Here is a 16,235-nt window from a genome sequence, read left to right on the forward strand (position 1 = left end):
GTGTGTGTGGATGTGTAGTTTTGTAGCATAGCGTTTGGCAATAGGATGAAGCTGTATTTGAAGCTATGGTTTTGAACAGGTGATTAAAGTGTGTCCTGGGATTTTCAGTGGATGGACTGAACTGACTATCGGTCACATTTGAGCCAATACTGTCACTGCTCCAGCAAGGCAGAGAGAGAGAGAGAGAGAGAGCGAGAGAGAGAGAGAGTGAGAGACGCAGAGTCTAAAGACAAAATGAGAAGAGAGTAAGGAAGAAGACAAAAGGATGAGTGGAAGATGAGGAGAGGAAAAGGCAATACAGGGAAAGAAAGAGAACAGGAGAACAGAAGGTAAAGGAGAAAGACAAAAAAAGTAGAAAGACAAGAGGAATGAAAATGCCAACGGTAGAATGGGGCAAAGGCTAGTGATGTCAGCTGGCGTGGAGCTGAAGTGTTATTAATGAAGATAAAAAATCTAAGACAGACCATGGTGGGCGAACCTTGGTGGGCGACGGCGGAGGGCGACAGCTCCCTGCGGACTTTCATTTCAGCACCGCTGGCTTCACTGTCACGCTTTCCCCAGTTTATGAGGAGTAGAGCAGGGTCAAGACCTCCACGTCAGACCCCAGATCAATTTTCTGCTTCTGTCAACTTCCATTAAAGCCCAGCTGTGTCTTATACACATAAACACACACATACACACACGGTACAGCACCTCTGTGTTGGTCAGTCACACATCCTGAGCAGAGACTGCCACAAAGGACTCTTACAACATGTTTACATCTCAGGGCTGACTGACTCTCTCTCTCTGTTTCTCTGTATCTCCATCTCTCTCTCTCTCTCTCTCTCTCTCTCTCTGTCTGTTCCTCTCTCTCTCTCTCTCTCTCTCTCTCTCTGTTCCTGTGTATTTTCATGTCTTAACTCTGCACCTTGGAGTCATTCGACATGAAGTTATTAACCACAGCTGTTTCACCAAATCACACCCCTTCACCTGACATCAGCATGGGCCAATCAGAGAGAGAGGACAAACTAAATGAAGCTGAAAAACGATGCTGAGAGGTCACATGCCCTGTACTCAGTGTTCTGAGACCATCTCTCCACTCCCCTCCCATCGCCAATAACACAGGTGAGATTCATTTTCACATTAACAATGGGCTGTTTGCCCTCAGATCGCTGCCTGAAATAGCATCTTCCTCCTCCTCCTTCTGATGACTGTGTCCTGGCAGTTCTGAGCTGCACAGATGAGCATTTAGTGCTAATCTGATCATCATACTGTTAACTTTAACATAAGATCAGTAGTGTCTTCTTGGAAACAACGCTGGGATTGGACTCCCTTGTCCAGCACTTCCCGACAACCAGTCACGTCCGTTCATGGGACTCTTTTACTGATGTGTGTGTGTGTGTGTGTGTGTGTGTGTGTATGTGTGTGTCTATGGATTGATGTTCAGATGGACTGATGGTTGAAATATACCCAAGTTACTTAAGTTGGAATAAGATATAAGTAATTACAAGTTAATACACATAAATGTTAAAAACCAAAATAATCGAGGTTTTCCAGTAAAATAAATTATTGTTTCATGGATTTAAAAAACAGCCCTTATAAATATTGTAATAAATATTGTACATTGCTCGCTGAGGGCAGGAGTGTCGGAAATGTTTACACCCCCCCCAGTATTGGCAGAGCCCTCCCCTCCTCAACCCCCTTCCCCCCAAGAAATTTAAATAAAATAAAATATGAAATATACCATATTGTATATTTTTCTTGATTTATGCAAATAATGTATGCAAGACTGCAGACAGACCCTTCTCGTCACTCTACACACATCTAAAGATTCTTTGTGGTCAAGAATGTAAGTGTTGTATTGCAGAGTCACACCTGGTAGGCTTTAAGTTAATGATCCAAATGATCTTAAAATACTAGATAGCTTCATAAGATAGATTCATAAATTAGCATGCTTGCTCCTGGCGTAAGCACCTACCTAACGTTAGCTACTAGCAGTGCTAGGGTGTGTGGAAGGAGAGTGCTAGCAGTCCGGTTTACGGGAATAGCAAGTATAAAACATTGTGCACTGCAATAATGCACTTAATAATTCATTCAAGTTAAAAAATATGGCTTCAAAACGACCTAGCTAACAAAAGTAAACCGTGCATCTCTGTGGTCCTTTTTGTCTGCTTGAAAGCTGTGTGTTTAATCGCTACAACTGTAAACGCCATTTACGTGGTTTCGAATTAACGAGAGTACATTCATAAAAATATTTTAGTGTAGGCCTATCGTTAATAATCTACCTGCGCCTATAGGCCTATTTTCCAGATCACTTCCTTCTCCTGTCCAAGCAAAGACATCCAAGTAGGCTACAGTATTGGCACACCCAGATTTTTTAAACTTTTTTTTTTTTTTTTTTTTACTTTTCTGGGCTTTTAACCATTAAGAGGTCAACTAGAATCAACATAGATGAATTCTCATCATAACAAACCTATGTAATTAGCAAACCTATGTAATTGCCAATGATGTATGTCAGAGAGAGAGAGAAGGAGAGGAAGAAGAAGAAGAAGAAGAAGAGAGAGAGAGAGAGAGAGAGAGAGAGAGAGAGAGAGAGAGAGATATTAATTGAGGGAGGTGGGAGCAGAGAGAAAGTGGGACTAAATTAGAACACATTCCTTTGTAAAGCTTTCTATTCTACACCATGAGTGCCATAGTGCATTTAAATGTGACATCCAGCAACGTATAATTGATGCCTTTTTTCAGGGCCTCAAAACTTCAAATGCCGCTCAAATCAATGTTTTTCCCAGGTCTCACCTGACCAAAACACATTCTCCCAGTCTAGAAGATCTTACGCTCTCTCGCTCTCTCTCTCTCTCTCTCTCTCTCTCTCTTTCTGTTTGTCGATATGTGTTATGAGAGCAGGTAGAGTTTGTCCTAATGGAAAATCAAAGACAGGCCTTCTCTTGACACTGGAGTCCATCTGATGAAAACACAATTAGTGAAAGGTGACAGTTGCCGCCTTGTGATTGATGGCTGATTGACTGGAGTGTAAATTGTGCTCTCAGATGGCAGGCAGAACACCTGTGCTGAGAGATTATGTGAATGTGTGTGTTTGTTTGTGTTTGTTTGTACGTGTGGGTGCGTGCGTGTGTGCATGTGTGTGCGTGCGTGTGTGTGTGTATGTGTGTATGGAGGTAATGACCTGGTTTAGCTTTGTTTTTCTCATGTATGTATCTGTGCTGATTTTCCCATGATCCTGCATGTGAAAATGTGTTTGTGTGTGTGTGTGTGTGTGTGTGTGTGTGTGTGTGTGTGTGTTTGCGTTTGTGTGTCTGAGGGGCACTGGAAGTGAGTCAGCCCCCCAGTTTTGGCTCTGAGAACATCTGTGTCTCAGAATATCAACACCATCCACTTTAAGCCAAAAAACAGAGTGAGAAGTTGACCTTTGCAGCAGTAACCTAGCTCACTTTTGATGTACAGTCTCATTTGTGCAGGTAGATATATCTCTGTGTATATAAGCTCTGGACCAGAATAAGCAGAAAAATGTTCTCGCTCCTAAGCGAAGAAGCTCATAGCCTGCCCAATCCACATTGTTTTAGGACTAATGTTTGACTAATGGTTATGACATCACTCCTTACCACCAACCAATCTTATGTCTAAATCGTAATGTGTGTAACATGATAATGATGAAGAAGAAGGCCAAGGCTTACACTGGCTGTGCAATGTATTTTGCTGATTTGGGAAATCACATGTTGGCAACAACACTTGGATACCTGGCATGGCAAACAGTCCAGATTTGTCATAACCCAGGTCTGCATTTATTCTGTAACATTTCTATATCTATACAAACCTACCTAACCACCCCATGTTTGCTAAACTCGACAAGTTAGCATTACCTTTGTGTTCAGACACAGGCTACTTCAACTACACCTGATTCAGTTTCCTTAGTCTGAAAAAAAAAAAATACCTACCGATCTCTCAAACAGCATACAGCAGAATGTCTGAACCCACTGAAAAAAAGCGAAAGCTCTCACAAACCAAATTATCATTCTGGAAAAGTAAAGAATCAAATGTGACTCCTTTGGAGAATATGAATAATGGCCAGCAGAAAGTGAGTGGAATGACCAGTAGAGATTACTTGATTGTAAAGCACAATTTCTTTGTAATTCCATCTAAAGTAGGCTACCCTAGTCGCTGAAAATATGTTCCTGTCCCGCTGGTGCTTTGAAGGCTCCAGCTCTCTGGCTCCGGTGTCTGTGTTTTGACAGCTTTGATTGCATCAAATTAGAAGTTGCAAAATTGTAATTGTAGATGGGGGTCACCAGGACCCAGCGGAAAAATACGACGCAACACTTCCAGTTAGACCACATGTGTCAAAATCCGGTCCTGGAGAGCCAGGGTCCTGCCAGTTTTTGTTTTCACCTCTTTGTTACCTGTTGATTTTCACCTTGAATACAGGTGTGCATGCTCTTCAGCCAATCAGAGATTGTATTTAGTTAGTTGACAAGAAAAACAACAGGACCATGACCGTCCAGGACTGGATTTTGACACCCTTGAGTCAGACTAATTAGACTAATTCTATAAAAAGGTTTGGGAAGCACTCACCTCAGTTTTCATGTCAGTGCTGTGGTTTGTGTTTGGGATTGGGGCTCTGAGTTAAGGTGGGTACGCTGCAGTGTTTTGGAAGTTGCGTGTGTGTGTGTGTGTGTGTGTGTGTTCACACTCTGGCTCCTGGGATGCATGGTTAACATGCATGTAGCTGTTTTGTAGGAACACTGTAGCAGGAGGCACGCAGCAACCCGAGTTATTAATGGGATCGCTGAGTGTGTATGGTCTGAAGATTGTCGGTGCAGCTCGTGGTTGGCTGGGTGGACAGCCTTGCCTGCTGAGCGCATTATGGCTGATTTATACTTCTGCGTAGGCTCCACGTGGAGCCTACACCGTAGCCTACAGGAGTGGCCTATGCCATTGTGAACATTTATTCTTGTGCGTTGGTGTGTCTGCGTTGCTCTGTAATGAAACTTTGAAAACACTAGTTTGCAGTGGGGTGTCTATTCCACTGCGTTGAATTTCTTTGTGCATTACAATCGGTGGTGAGAAGAATGTCAAATAAAAATTCAGAATTCAGTCTTTGCACAGCAATATCTATAAAACAAGTTTTGCGTAAAAAACGTGTACTCAGATTTCAATTATGCTGGAAATGTTTCAGTGGTGATTGAAACTGCGCAGATCATGTTGGAGTTGGAGCTAATAAATGTTGAACAACAGTTACTTTTACTGAAATTACTGCAACGCAGAAAAGACAGAAGACGCTGGAGGAGATGGTGTTTACGACCATTGAGCCGATTGAGGCAGAAGGAAGACGATGCTACCAAGCAGACCAATCACAGTTGTTGCGGTCTGCGCCGACGTGCATCACAGCGACGCGTAGCTACATTTCTGGGGAGATGCGTGTCAGGCTATGGTGGAGGGTACACAGCTATGCAGAGCCTACGGCGTAGATTTGACACAGAACTATAAATTGGCCTTTACTGTCTGTGGATGACAGTCATTGGTCCTTTGCAGTAGGTGCAGAGCGTTTGACAGGAATATTTGCTCTTGGTTTAAGCATTATGATTGTTGACTGTTGTTTGTTTCTCCTTAAGGTCATAGTACCGATTGTTGTTTACTTTAGGTCTTAAATGAATTAAAGCTAACTGTGCAGGTATTAAAAGCTATAGTGTGTACATGTTCATTCTGGATGACTAGCATCGACTAACACCTGATTCCCTCTGTATGTCAGAGTCTATCCCCTTTTATCCCTTTCCCTCCAGTGTTGCGGGGTGCAGTTGGGGCGCATGTGTGTCACTCTTTTGGGCACCTCACTGATCCGAGTATAGTGGTTTGTAGTGAGTCGCAAATTGTAGTGTGTGATCGTGTGCTGTGGTGTGGTAAGTTGGTTGCTCTCTCTTTCTTTATCTCTCCTCCTCACTCATCACTTCCTTACTGTGTCCTGGTATGCTGCCTGCTCTGTCTATCCTCTTGTTTTTCTATGCTTGATTGGTTCATTTTTTTAATAAGAGTGTTTTATTATGAACAGTAATAACAGATTTCTGCTCTATTTAATAAAACTGCTCTGTAAAAGCATTTGAGCAGCTGACCATCTTGATTACTAGGTTTCATTTAAACATCAAAACTACATTTACTTTAACTGCATGTGTGAGTTTAGTTTAACCCATTATTGGGTTACACAATGTAGCATACGCTATGATATCCTGGTAACACCACTGCCTTTAGGCTTTCTGTTTCTATCTCAAACTGCAGGAAAATGATGCATTTAACTGCCAGAATTAAGAAAATTTTCCCCAGGGGGGAATACCATATAGTGAATTTATATTTCCATTAGTTAATGTCATTTTAGTGTCATTTTTAATGTAATTTTTGTGTTATTAAGACTACAAAGTGGTTTTATATTTACACTAGTAATGTACTTTTTACTGTTATCAGTACTATAGAGTAGTTCTACATTTACATTAGTAATGTCATTCTAGTTTTATCAGTACTATATAGTGGTTTTACATTTACATTAGTAATGTAATTTTAGTGTTATTAATACTATAGTTTGGTTTTGAGAGGAATCACACAGTCATACTTTAGTCAATTTAATGAGACCATAGATCATCACCTTAAACACAGTCAGATTAATATGCGTAGATTATTCCAATGCTCATATGATTTCCGCATCTTTTCAAACATTTCTATTAAAAATGTTATTTTAATGGTCTGTTACAGTAAGTAACTGAGCCCACTTCTATATAGTACATTCTGAGAGCGTGCAGTCTTTCAATTCACTCAACACTCTTTGCATATCTGTCATACACACCCACCCACACATCCACACAGCCACCCAGACACACACACACACACACACACACACACCGACACACACACACACACTCAACCTCCCAGTTTGGCCGTTGAACCTGAAAAACTCCTGACTAACTGTCACCACACAGCCAAGCGGCCACACATCATTTACACTCTTAAACACACTGATGTAACAGACAAACATATTGTAACTGTGTAATAACTATAGAGATACACAAAATCTTTTTTTTTATATAGATTATGACATGCAGCAAATGGGTTTAATGTGAAGACACTTCTTCTAAATGTTACACTCCAGTGTTACAGACACTCACTCTCAGCATGCCAGAGGAGAGCAATAAACAGTCTACGTGACCTGAATAGAAAGACAGGAAACTGGATGTATAAATTGAGCTGGCAGATCAAGGCTCAAATGGAAAATTGTGTTACCTGTTGTACAGATTTTGGATTTTGCATTTAATAGACTCAATGACTCTTACTGTTGTATCTGACAAGCACCTGTGTTCAACTGTGCTACTATATAAATATATGTAGTACTACTATATACTATATATATATATATATATATATATATATATATATATATATATATATATATATATATATATATATATATATATAATGCATGTAGAGACAGAGAGAGGTATATAGATAGATACACAGACAGATAGATTTATGTATATAACCTGTTCCACATGTGTTTCAGTCTGTGAGTGTGCCCTCAATGCTGTTCATTTATTCAGAACTGAACTTTGTGTGCACATACATGTCCAAGACTTCCATGTAATGTTCTGCCTCACAGATGCACACAGCATTTAAATCAGAAAGGCATTTTTGTCACATACTTGCATTAGTAGTTCTCACACACATACACACACACACACGCACACACACACACACACACACACACACACACACACACACTGCCAATGAATGATGCAGGAACAGCTGGTTTGCTCGCTCCTCAAACTCCTTTCAACTCAATTCAGATTCAACAGCACTTATCTCTGGCCATCTCTATTATAGATGATCTTCTGGCATCTGCTGAAAGTGGCAAGTCTAAATAAGCATATTCATACAGTCATATGGACTCAGGGCAGGGAAGGCATGAGCCTTCACTCATCACTGCACTGTCTGCACACATTCACTGGCAAACACATCAGATACCCATACACACACACACACACACACGCTTACACACATGTACAGACTCACACATGCACACACACACACATGCATGCATGCCGACATAAACAACACACACACACACACACACACACACATATATAAACACACACACACATCAATACATACATCAGAGACGACACACATACATACTGCAAATGCGCGCAACAACCTCTCAAAGCAGTGCTGTTGATTTGATTTGTCAGTCTGGCATTTCCAAAACTGTGGTTAGCACAGCAGGCTTTATGTTCAGGTACGAACAGTGCAACTGCACAGGGCACCGAAGAATAAGTTTGCGTGGATGGGAAAAATCAACCTTAAAAAAACATCTTACATAAAAACTGCATATTATCACTACATCAGATATTGAAGTTTGAGTAAAATCAGTTTTATTACAAATATTTAAAAAAAAACAAACAAAAAAAAAAAAACAGGACCTCATAAAACTTCACAAACCCCACATGCCGAGTTTGAATTGCCCAAATATCTCCATCAACAGTACGTAATACATAACAAATTCATGAGAAACGAAAAAACAGGAGAGAAGAGATGGCATTTGGTTTAATTTGGATCAGGTGCTGTGACGGTCACCTATGACGGGCCCACCCAACAAGTGAGCATCTGTCAGGACCCCCACAGTCACGCCCAGGCAAGCGTATGTCGCACCAGACTGCTCAATATGAGCCGACTCCATTTTAATGAGAAAATAGAGCCTGATTAAAGATTATGGCACGTGTTTCGATTGGCTGCTTAATGAGAGAGCGGGAGAATGGGAGGATGTTAATTATCAAATAAGGTTCTGCTCGTATGATGGAGAGCGTGTCAGAGAGGGAGTTTGATTTTCCCCTCAACCTTTCACTCTCCTCTGAGGAGAGAAAGCCAAGAAATAATATTATTACACATGTTTACAGAAGGAGAGAGGGGAAACTGAAAGGAAATTTTCAACCCTTTTCAAGATAAATTGTGTTCATGTGAAACAATGTGACGTCTGGAGCAGAAAAGAACAAAATTCTGTGAATTCACAATGGACGTGTTGTTAATATCTTCATGTCAAATGACTCCAAGGTAGAGAGTTCAGACATGAAGACGCACAGGGACAGAGAAGGAGAGAGAGAGAGAGAGATAGAGAGAGAGAGAGGGTTGTCTTGTATGACTGTGAGGGACATGGTGACTGTAATGGTAAAGCAGACAGGACTAATTAATGTGGAAAAAAGACCTCACACCAACTCTGACTACATACTGTTCAATTAAAATAAATTATGATGAAATCAAAGACAAGGGCCTGATTAGCACCATCACACAACCACTCAGAGAGAGAGAGAGAGAGAGCGAAAAAGGGAATGGGAAAGAGAAAAAAGGAAAAGAAAGGATCTCAGTAGTGCCAGTTTAAGTGGATTCACTTCAGAAACATGGCAATCACTCCGGGGAAATGAAAAGAGTGATGAAAACATGGAGGGATAGAGAGAATGGAGGAGAGGAGTGCCAGTACCCAAGGGAGCTGAAAGAAAATCAGGTAGCCTCTCAATCCATCTGCTGATGTTTTTCTGCAACTCTTATGTCCTATTTATTTCTCTTTCTCTCCCTCCTTTCCCATTTCTCTCTCTCTCTCTCTCTCTCTCTCTCTCTCTCTTCCCACCCCCCTTTCTTTCTCTTCCTCCCTCTCTTTCTCTCTTCAGTCTGCTTGATCTGTGCCACATTCCTCATCAGTGCCTCTTCATTTCCCATTTAGCTTGTTTTCCACTCACTCTCTCTTTTTTTCTCTCCCTCGGTGCATGTGGCCACATAAATCAGTCTACATTATTCTCCCTCCACCACTTCACAGGACATGAGATGCAAACAGCACCCAGGATGGGTGGTTGGATGAAAGGATGGATAGATGGATGGATGGACGGATGGATGGATGGATGAATGGACAGATGGATGAATGAATGGACAGATGGATGGATGGACACATACTCTCACATTCCAGCACACTTTGCGTTTACTGTTGCACACACTCTTACCTTTCGCTTTATTTTTTCTGCTTCTCAATGCCCTGTGGCAAACATTCACTATAATTAAATCTCGCTCCCTATTTTCCCCCTCACAGCTTTTCATGATTATGGTGGATTTTGGTTTGGATATTTTTTTTCCTCTTGTGAGTGTCTAGCTGTTAGTTTTAATTGTGCTTCCTGGGGACAGCCTGTACAAACAGTGGAAAGAGAAATTCAGTGAGAGAATAAAAAGGTGATGGATGTCGTACATAGTTTATGCTGTTGGCAGCCGCCGTTCCTAACACTTCATCTATTTCCTTACTGCTCAGCAAACTCTGAAATATGTGCCGTGAAATAGGCACTCTGCAAACGGCCTTTCTGGCATTTTCCGTTTAAGTTGGGACGGACGTTGTGGTCATCAGTTTTCTCTCCATCTGTGCCAGTCCGTCTCATTACCCATAACACACTTCTCCCTGCCTCAAGTACACCTGCGCACCCTGAACTCTTAATCCTTCCCTTTCTCCAGGCCTCTTAAAAAATAAACGGCGCAACCTGATTCCGCCTGGTTACTCTGGAACTGGTCACTACAGCCCCCTAAGGAAGGGGAGAGATTCTTATTTCTCTGGATGGGCTGACAGGAACCACCAAAACAAACTTAATCGCCTTTTAAAGAACATGACTCATATGGAGAGAAGATCTGGGTCTCACCCCCAAGAGAGAGAGAGAGAGAGAGAGAGAAAGAGAGAGAGAGCATGCTTTGTCTTTACTGTGGGATTGGACTGCCCCACTGTGTTTGCAAGTGCAGTCAAAACAGAGCTATTTACACACACACACACACACACACACACACACTCTCCAGTCAAACACTTGGTGGGAAGAAAGATAATCTCAGTGAAATGGGGAAATAAAAGGCCAATTTTCTCCTCATCTGTTCTGTTGTGACAAACGGTAATTTTTCTCAGTCTGGTCTTATTATTAGAATAGAAAGAGAGAGAGAGAGAGAGAGAGAGAGAGAGAGGTCAGAGGAGGAAACAGACTTTGATTGGTGGCAGTGGGGGCAGATGAGAGTAGATTGAAAGGGTGAAAAGAGAGTAGTCTGAGTTAGATTGATTCTAATGGCCAAACAGCATGAAAAATAAACATAAGAAGGCTGGAGCCATGACAGGAAGATGCCACAAACAGTGAAGAGAAATGGAATGAAAGGGAGAAAGACAGAGAGAGAGCCACTGGACAAGCATTAAGATCCAAAGAATAAAAGAGATAGCCAGGGAACGGGAGACAACAGAGGATCAGAAGAGGAAATCATGATGAGAGAAAGGTTGCAGGGAAAGACAGCATGAAGGAGGGATGGAGAAGTAGAGAGAGGAAGAAGAAAAGGGAGATTTGAGGACAGAAGCAATGAAGGGCACATGTTCAAATTAGAGGTGAGACAGGGGAGAAAGAGAAAGAAAGAGAGAGAGGGAGAGTGAATGAAAGTGAGTAAAGGTGAGTTGGAGCAAACAGAGGAGATAGGGGAGCAGAAGGAAGTATTGAGTGAATAGTGAATGAAATATTGAAGTTAAATCCAGAATAAGGCTCATACAGTGGCCTGTGTTGGTTTGAGACTCAATCTGGAGTCAGTTAATGAGTCTCAATTTCCAAATAAAACCCCATTACAGACCACTGATTACCCAACATTCATCTCTCTCACTGACAAGGACACACAGAGGACACAAACTCGCTCCTCTCTCTCTCTCTCTCTCTCTCTCTCTCTCTCACTCTCTCTCTCTCTCTCTCTCTCTCTCTCTCTCTCTCTCTCTCTCTCTCTCTCTCTTTCCCCCCTCCTTCCTCTCTCCTACTATCTCCTCCCTCAATTTGTCTCTTTCTGTTTCCCATTCTGTCTCCTCTTTTTCTCCTTCACTTTCTCCACCTCTTATTTTCACTCTCTCTGTTTCTTCTATCTCTCTTTTCATCAGAGTCACCCTTTTACCAGCCTGTCATCATCAGATTTGTGTTTAGTTCTGCATTTCCCAAAAGCGTGTCAAAGTACTTGGCGTGCATGTGTGTGTGTGTGTGTGTGTTTCAGACAGAGATTTTAATGAGTGAGTGTGTATGAAAATCTCCTCTTTGCGTCTGAGTGCTTTCTCTTTGTTGGCAGGTGGGTTGAAGAGTCAGTGTGATTGCATATGTGGATTAAGAACATGCATGACACTGTCCACTTCAGCCCCAATGACATGCTAAAACCTTTATCTCTCTTTCTGCTGCCGCGGCAACCAGCAGCTCTGCCACAACACTGATGTATCTGATCAGTGAGTGGACGTTTGATCTATGACATCACTCACATCCCTATCTATCCAATTAAATGCCATTGATCTCTCTGTCACACTAAAGCGCAGAAACACACACACAAACACACACACACACACACACACATGCATGCACAGGATCTTAACACAGTGGGTATGAGCTCTCTGGAGAGACTTCCTCAGCACTGACTACCCTTGTCTCTGTAATACGCAGAACAAGAGGCCTTGTTCACTATAACACACATCTCATGGCTCCTAAAACACAGGGGAAAATACATAAGATCGCTCTGCTCTTGTGTGTTAAATTCAACTGTTCTACATTTTGTAAATTATTCAGCATAGGCAAAATAAATGTTCCTGTTCTTCTCTCTATACCCATGGAACCATGAGTGTCCAACAACATACACATACAGATAAAAATCCCAACCAATACACACACATCAACCAACATAACTCACAAATGCATACATAAGACACACACACACACAAGCTTATATAAGCAATAGCTCAACACACGCCAACTTAGAGTGCTAACTTTGAGAACATCTCCGTGCCCTCAGATCACCTGTTCTTAGAATAATCTAACCAAATTATGTCATAGCTGAATGAGTGATGATTTTTAAATGAATATTTTAATGAATATTAAATATGAATAATGAATATGAAACATTCACAGAGGGTTACCAAAATCAAAGCTATAATGCAGTATAATGATAAGCCTATTTTTCTATCACCAGTCCAATAATAATCAAGTCAAAGTTTTGCTCCATGTTACGTAGTGAATGCAACATCTTTGAAATAGGGTAGTGTAAAATGGGCCAAGAGCGAAGTGAATCATTCAGAATCATTCATTCAGTGAGTCAGACACATACAGCTGCTACTGGACTTCAGGCCCGCTCATCTGATCCAAAATGTAACAGGTTTAGATGAATATTGTGTATTTTTGTGTTATGTCCACAGGTGTACAAATGATTACAGAGAGGCTGGATGTGCTCATGTAAACACCTTGATTGTCTAGTAGTTTGGTTCAAAAGTGTGTGTGTGCATGTGTGTGTGTGTGTGTGTGTGTGTCTGTGTCGTGCACACGCGTGTGTGTGTGTGTGTGTGTGGGACCTGAGATAAATTCTGGCCTTGTGATAGTGCTAAGCCAACCCTGCCTGTGCACCCCTGTGAGCAACAGAGTGTGTCCTGCTCCATCAAGGTTTATCGGTTTGCTGAGGAGAAGTGTGTGTCAACGTTTGTGTAGAGCTGTAAAAAGTTTCTGTAAGACCCAGCCGGCTGGTCAATGCTGAAAGAGTGGGAGAGAGAGAGAGACATACAGATATACAGGCAGAGAGAGAGAGGAACTCTCTTATTTGAAGTCTCTTAGGGCCATGGCTGCAGGCTGTTCTCTGCATTTCGCCAATGTGCCACTCTGATCTTTATCCAAAGGGAACAGATTGTTTAATTCACCAGCTCCAAGACCCACACATTCAAGGCTTTGGATTAGAGTGTTCCCTCACTCTCGCTATCTTTTCTCTCTCTCTCACTCTCACACTCACTCACTTACCTCCTCACAAACATACACACGCAGACAGACACACACACATATGTGCATTTGTCAGCCATGCAGGGCCTTATGATGTATGGCAAAGGGAAGCTGGTCTGTTGGAGTCACTGATGAGCTTACATCAGTCTGACCAAGCTGTTCCCATACCCCCTTCACTGTGGTCCACAGGTACAGTACCACCTTATGGAGACATGAAAGTCTATCCATGTTGTATTTGTGACAGCGAGTTTCCAAAGGTGCATGAAAACACCAAGGAGGCGTGGCTGTCCGCTTGTTAACAAGTGGCACCTGTGGCTCATTGGAAAACCAGCTTTAGCTTTAGGATAAAAGCAAGAGTCTGGAGAAGGGAAAAGAGGAGAGAGCGCTGTGCCAGCGTTTGGGGAAACATCTCTGCCTTGTTCCCCAGGCTCTGCTGAGCCACCGCTGGAGACCCTCTCCAGGGAGAGTGCAGAGGCCAGCCTTGGGTGCAGGTCCCCGCCTGGTTCCCCAGCCTGTTGCTGAACCGCTGCTGGAAGCGACTCCTGCCAGGCTTGGCCGAGCCACCACTGGAACCAACTGCCGCCAGCTGGGTAGGCAAGAGGAGAGATACTCACTGACTGAACAGGAGACCCGGGGTCTGATCCCGGCCCAAACATCTCAAAGCCAGTCACCTCGCCCACTCCTTCCCCCGGGGAGGCAACCACCCCAAGACCTTGCATCCTCCCCAGATCACCCCTGCATGTGGTGCCTCTACATCAGCACCCCCTTGCACTGGTCCCTTTGCCCCGGCACCTATGGCACACACGTGTTGCTCTAACTTGCTTTGCTAAAATAAAGTGCCTTTTCCAGGGCTGGGCCGGTTAACTGGCCATGTCTGCTTTCCACCCCTGTCACATACTCATGTTTGTCAGTAGGAGCAGTGAGGCAGTAAATGAAGGACTCTTGATTCCATTTCTAAGCTGGACAGGAAAGAGAGTGATCTATGAAAAAGAGAGTGGAGGGTTTTTTTTTTCTTTCAATTTTCTGCCTGTAGTTTGTGGCATCTGTGTGTGTATGCGCTCTATCTGTCTCGATTAACACAACAAGAATAAATCCAATTTTTACCGTGCATGAAACACAGTTTTATCATTTTTGCTAAGATAGACAATGCACTCATGCAGCATATATATGTGGTCCTCACAAACCACACAAATCCCTACATGCACACAGCTCTCCATTCAAAATCCCCCCAAAAGAGTGAGACAGTCTGCAAATGAATGTAGGAATTCAGCCACCTAACCACGAAGTCTCAGGCTCTGGTCGGCTTATTGTGTCAGTCAAGCTAAGCTCAGAGGATACTGATCAATACACCACAGATAACCAGGAGAACACCCAGCACGAGTGTTTGTGTGTGCACACATGAGGGGTTTAGAACATTATCTCTCTGTTGCCATGTCTTTAGTCAGGAGTGTAAGTATAGCTTTTATGGTTTAACTGGTTGTTAACCAGTTTGGAAAAGGTCAAACAGATGATCACCTAGCTAACTTCCTCTCAGGAATTGTCCAAGGACATTTTTGACTCTGTTTTTTTTCTGTGGTGTAAATAACACAAACAACCTTTGTGGTGTTAGATAGTGGGATGAAAGTGAGAGAGACACGATGAAAACATGATGAAATATAAGGTATAAAGTTGAAAGAAATGTGTGTTTGTGTGAGTATATATGTGTTCATGGGTATGCGGGTGCGTGTGTGTGTGTGAGTGTGTGTGTGTGAAAATGAGAGTGAGACAAGGAGAGGGTAGTAAGGGAGGAAGAGTTGGGCTGTTAATGAAATTTATTCTCATTTGTTATTGTCACTAAAAACATCTGGTTTGACCATCTGAAGTTCTCTGACTAACTCACCCCCCCTTTTGTTCCTATGCATTCATATATACACCCTCCTCTATAATGACTCCACTCTCATGTGGTCATGGCCATTTTCTATTCTGGGGTTAGTGTAAATAAAGAGTGTAATAATGACGAGGATGCGGGCCATGACCAGATGTTCTGATCTGGGATCAGTGCAAATGGAGCACGTAACAATGAAGAGGATGCAGGCCAAGAACAGAGGAGGGCAACCATTGGGTGAGGCAATCACAGAGCAATATAATGACACGCCAAACTAATGATACACCACAGTGATAATGGTTATATAACTATCACACATAGCGCGGTGGAATTTTCCTGTGTTCTTGTCCTAAATACTGTGAGTGTCTACATAAATGTGACTGTTTGACAGTCACTTATAAGTAAATGGTCCGCCAGCAAAGATGACAATAGAAAGTCATTTAATTACAGTAATTTATCATGTGTCCTGAAATTAATAAACTTTAAATAGAAAAAAAATTATAGTTATTTACATTGTAGGCATGTGGTCGATCGCCATTATTTTATGATCGTTAGTTTTTTTGTTTTTTTTT

At 42.2% G+C, this 16,235-nt stretch overlaps 1 protein-coding gene across 1 annotated transcript in view; it reads right to left on the reverse strand.

The window, feature by feature from the left end:
* sphkap (SPHK1 interactor, AKAP domain containing) overlaps positions 1-14,518 on the reverse strand; it is a 69,649-nt gene extending 55,131 nt beyond the window's left edge. Inside the window, exon 1 of the mRNA XM_030765183.1 lies at positions 14,109-14,518. Within this exon, the coding sequence (XP_030621043.1) occupies positions 14,109-14,518 (410 nt within the window). The remainder of the gene's footprint in view (positions 1-14,108) is intronic.
* Between the last annotated feature and the right edge of the window lie 1,717 nt (positions 14,519-16,235).

This window comes from Chanos chanos, chromosome 2 (assembly GCF_902362185.1).
Source record: "Chanos chanos chromosome 2, fChaCha1.1, whole genome shotgun sequence".
Classification (NCBI taxonomy): Eukaryota; Metazoa; Chordata; class Actinopteri; order Gonorynchiformes; family Chanidae; genus Chanos; species Chanos chanos.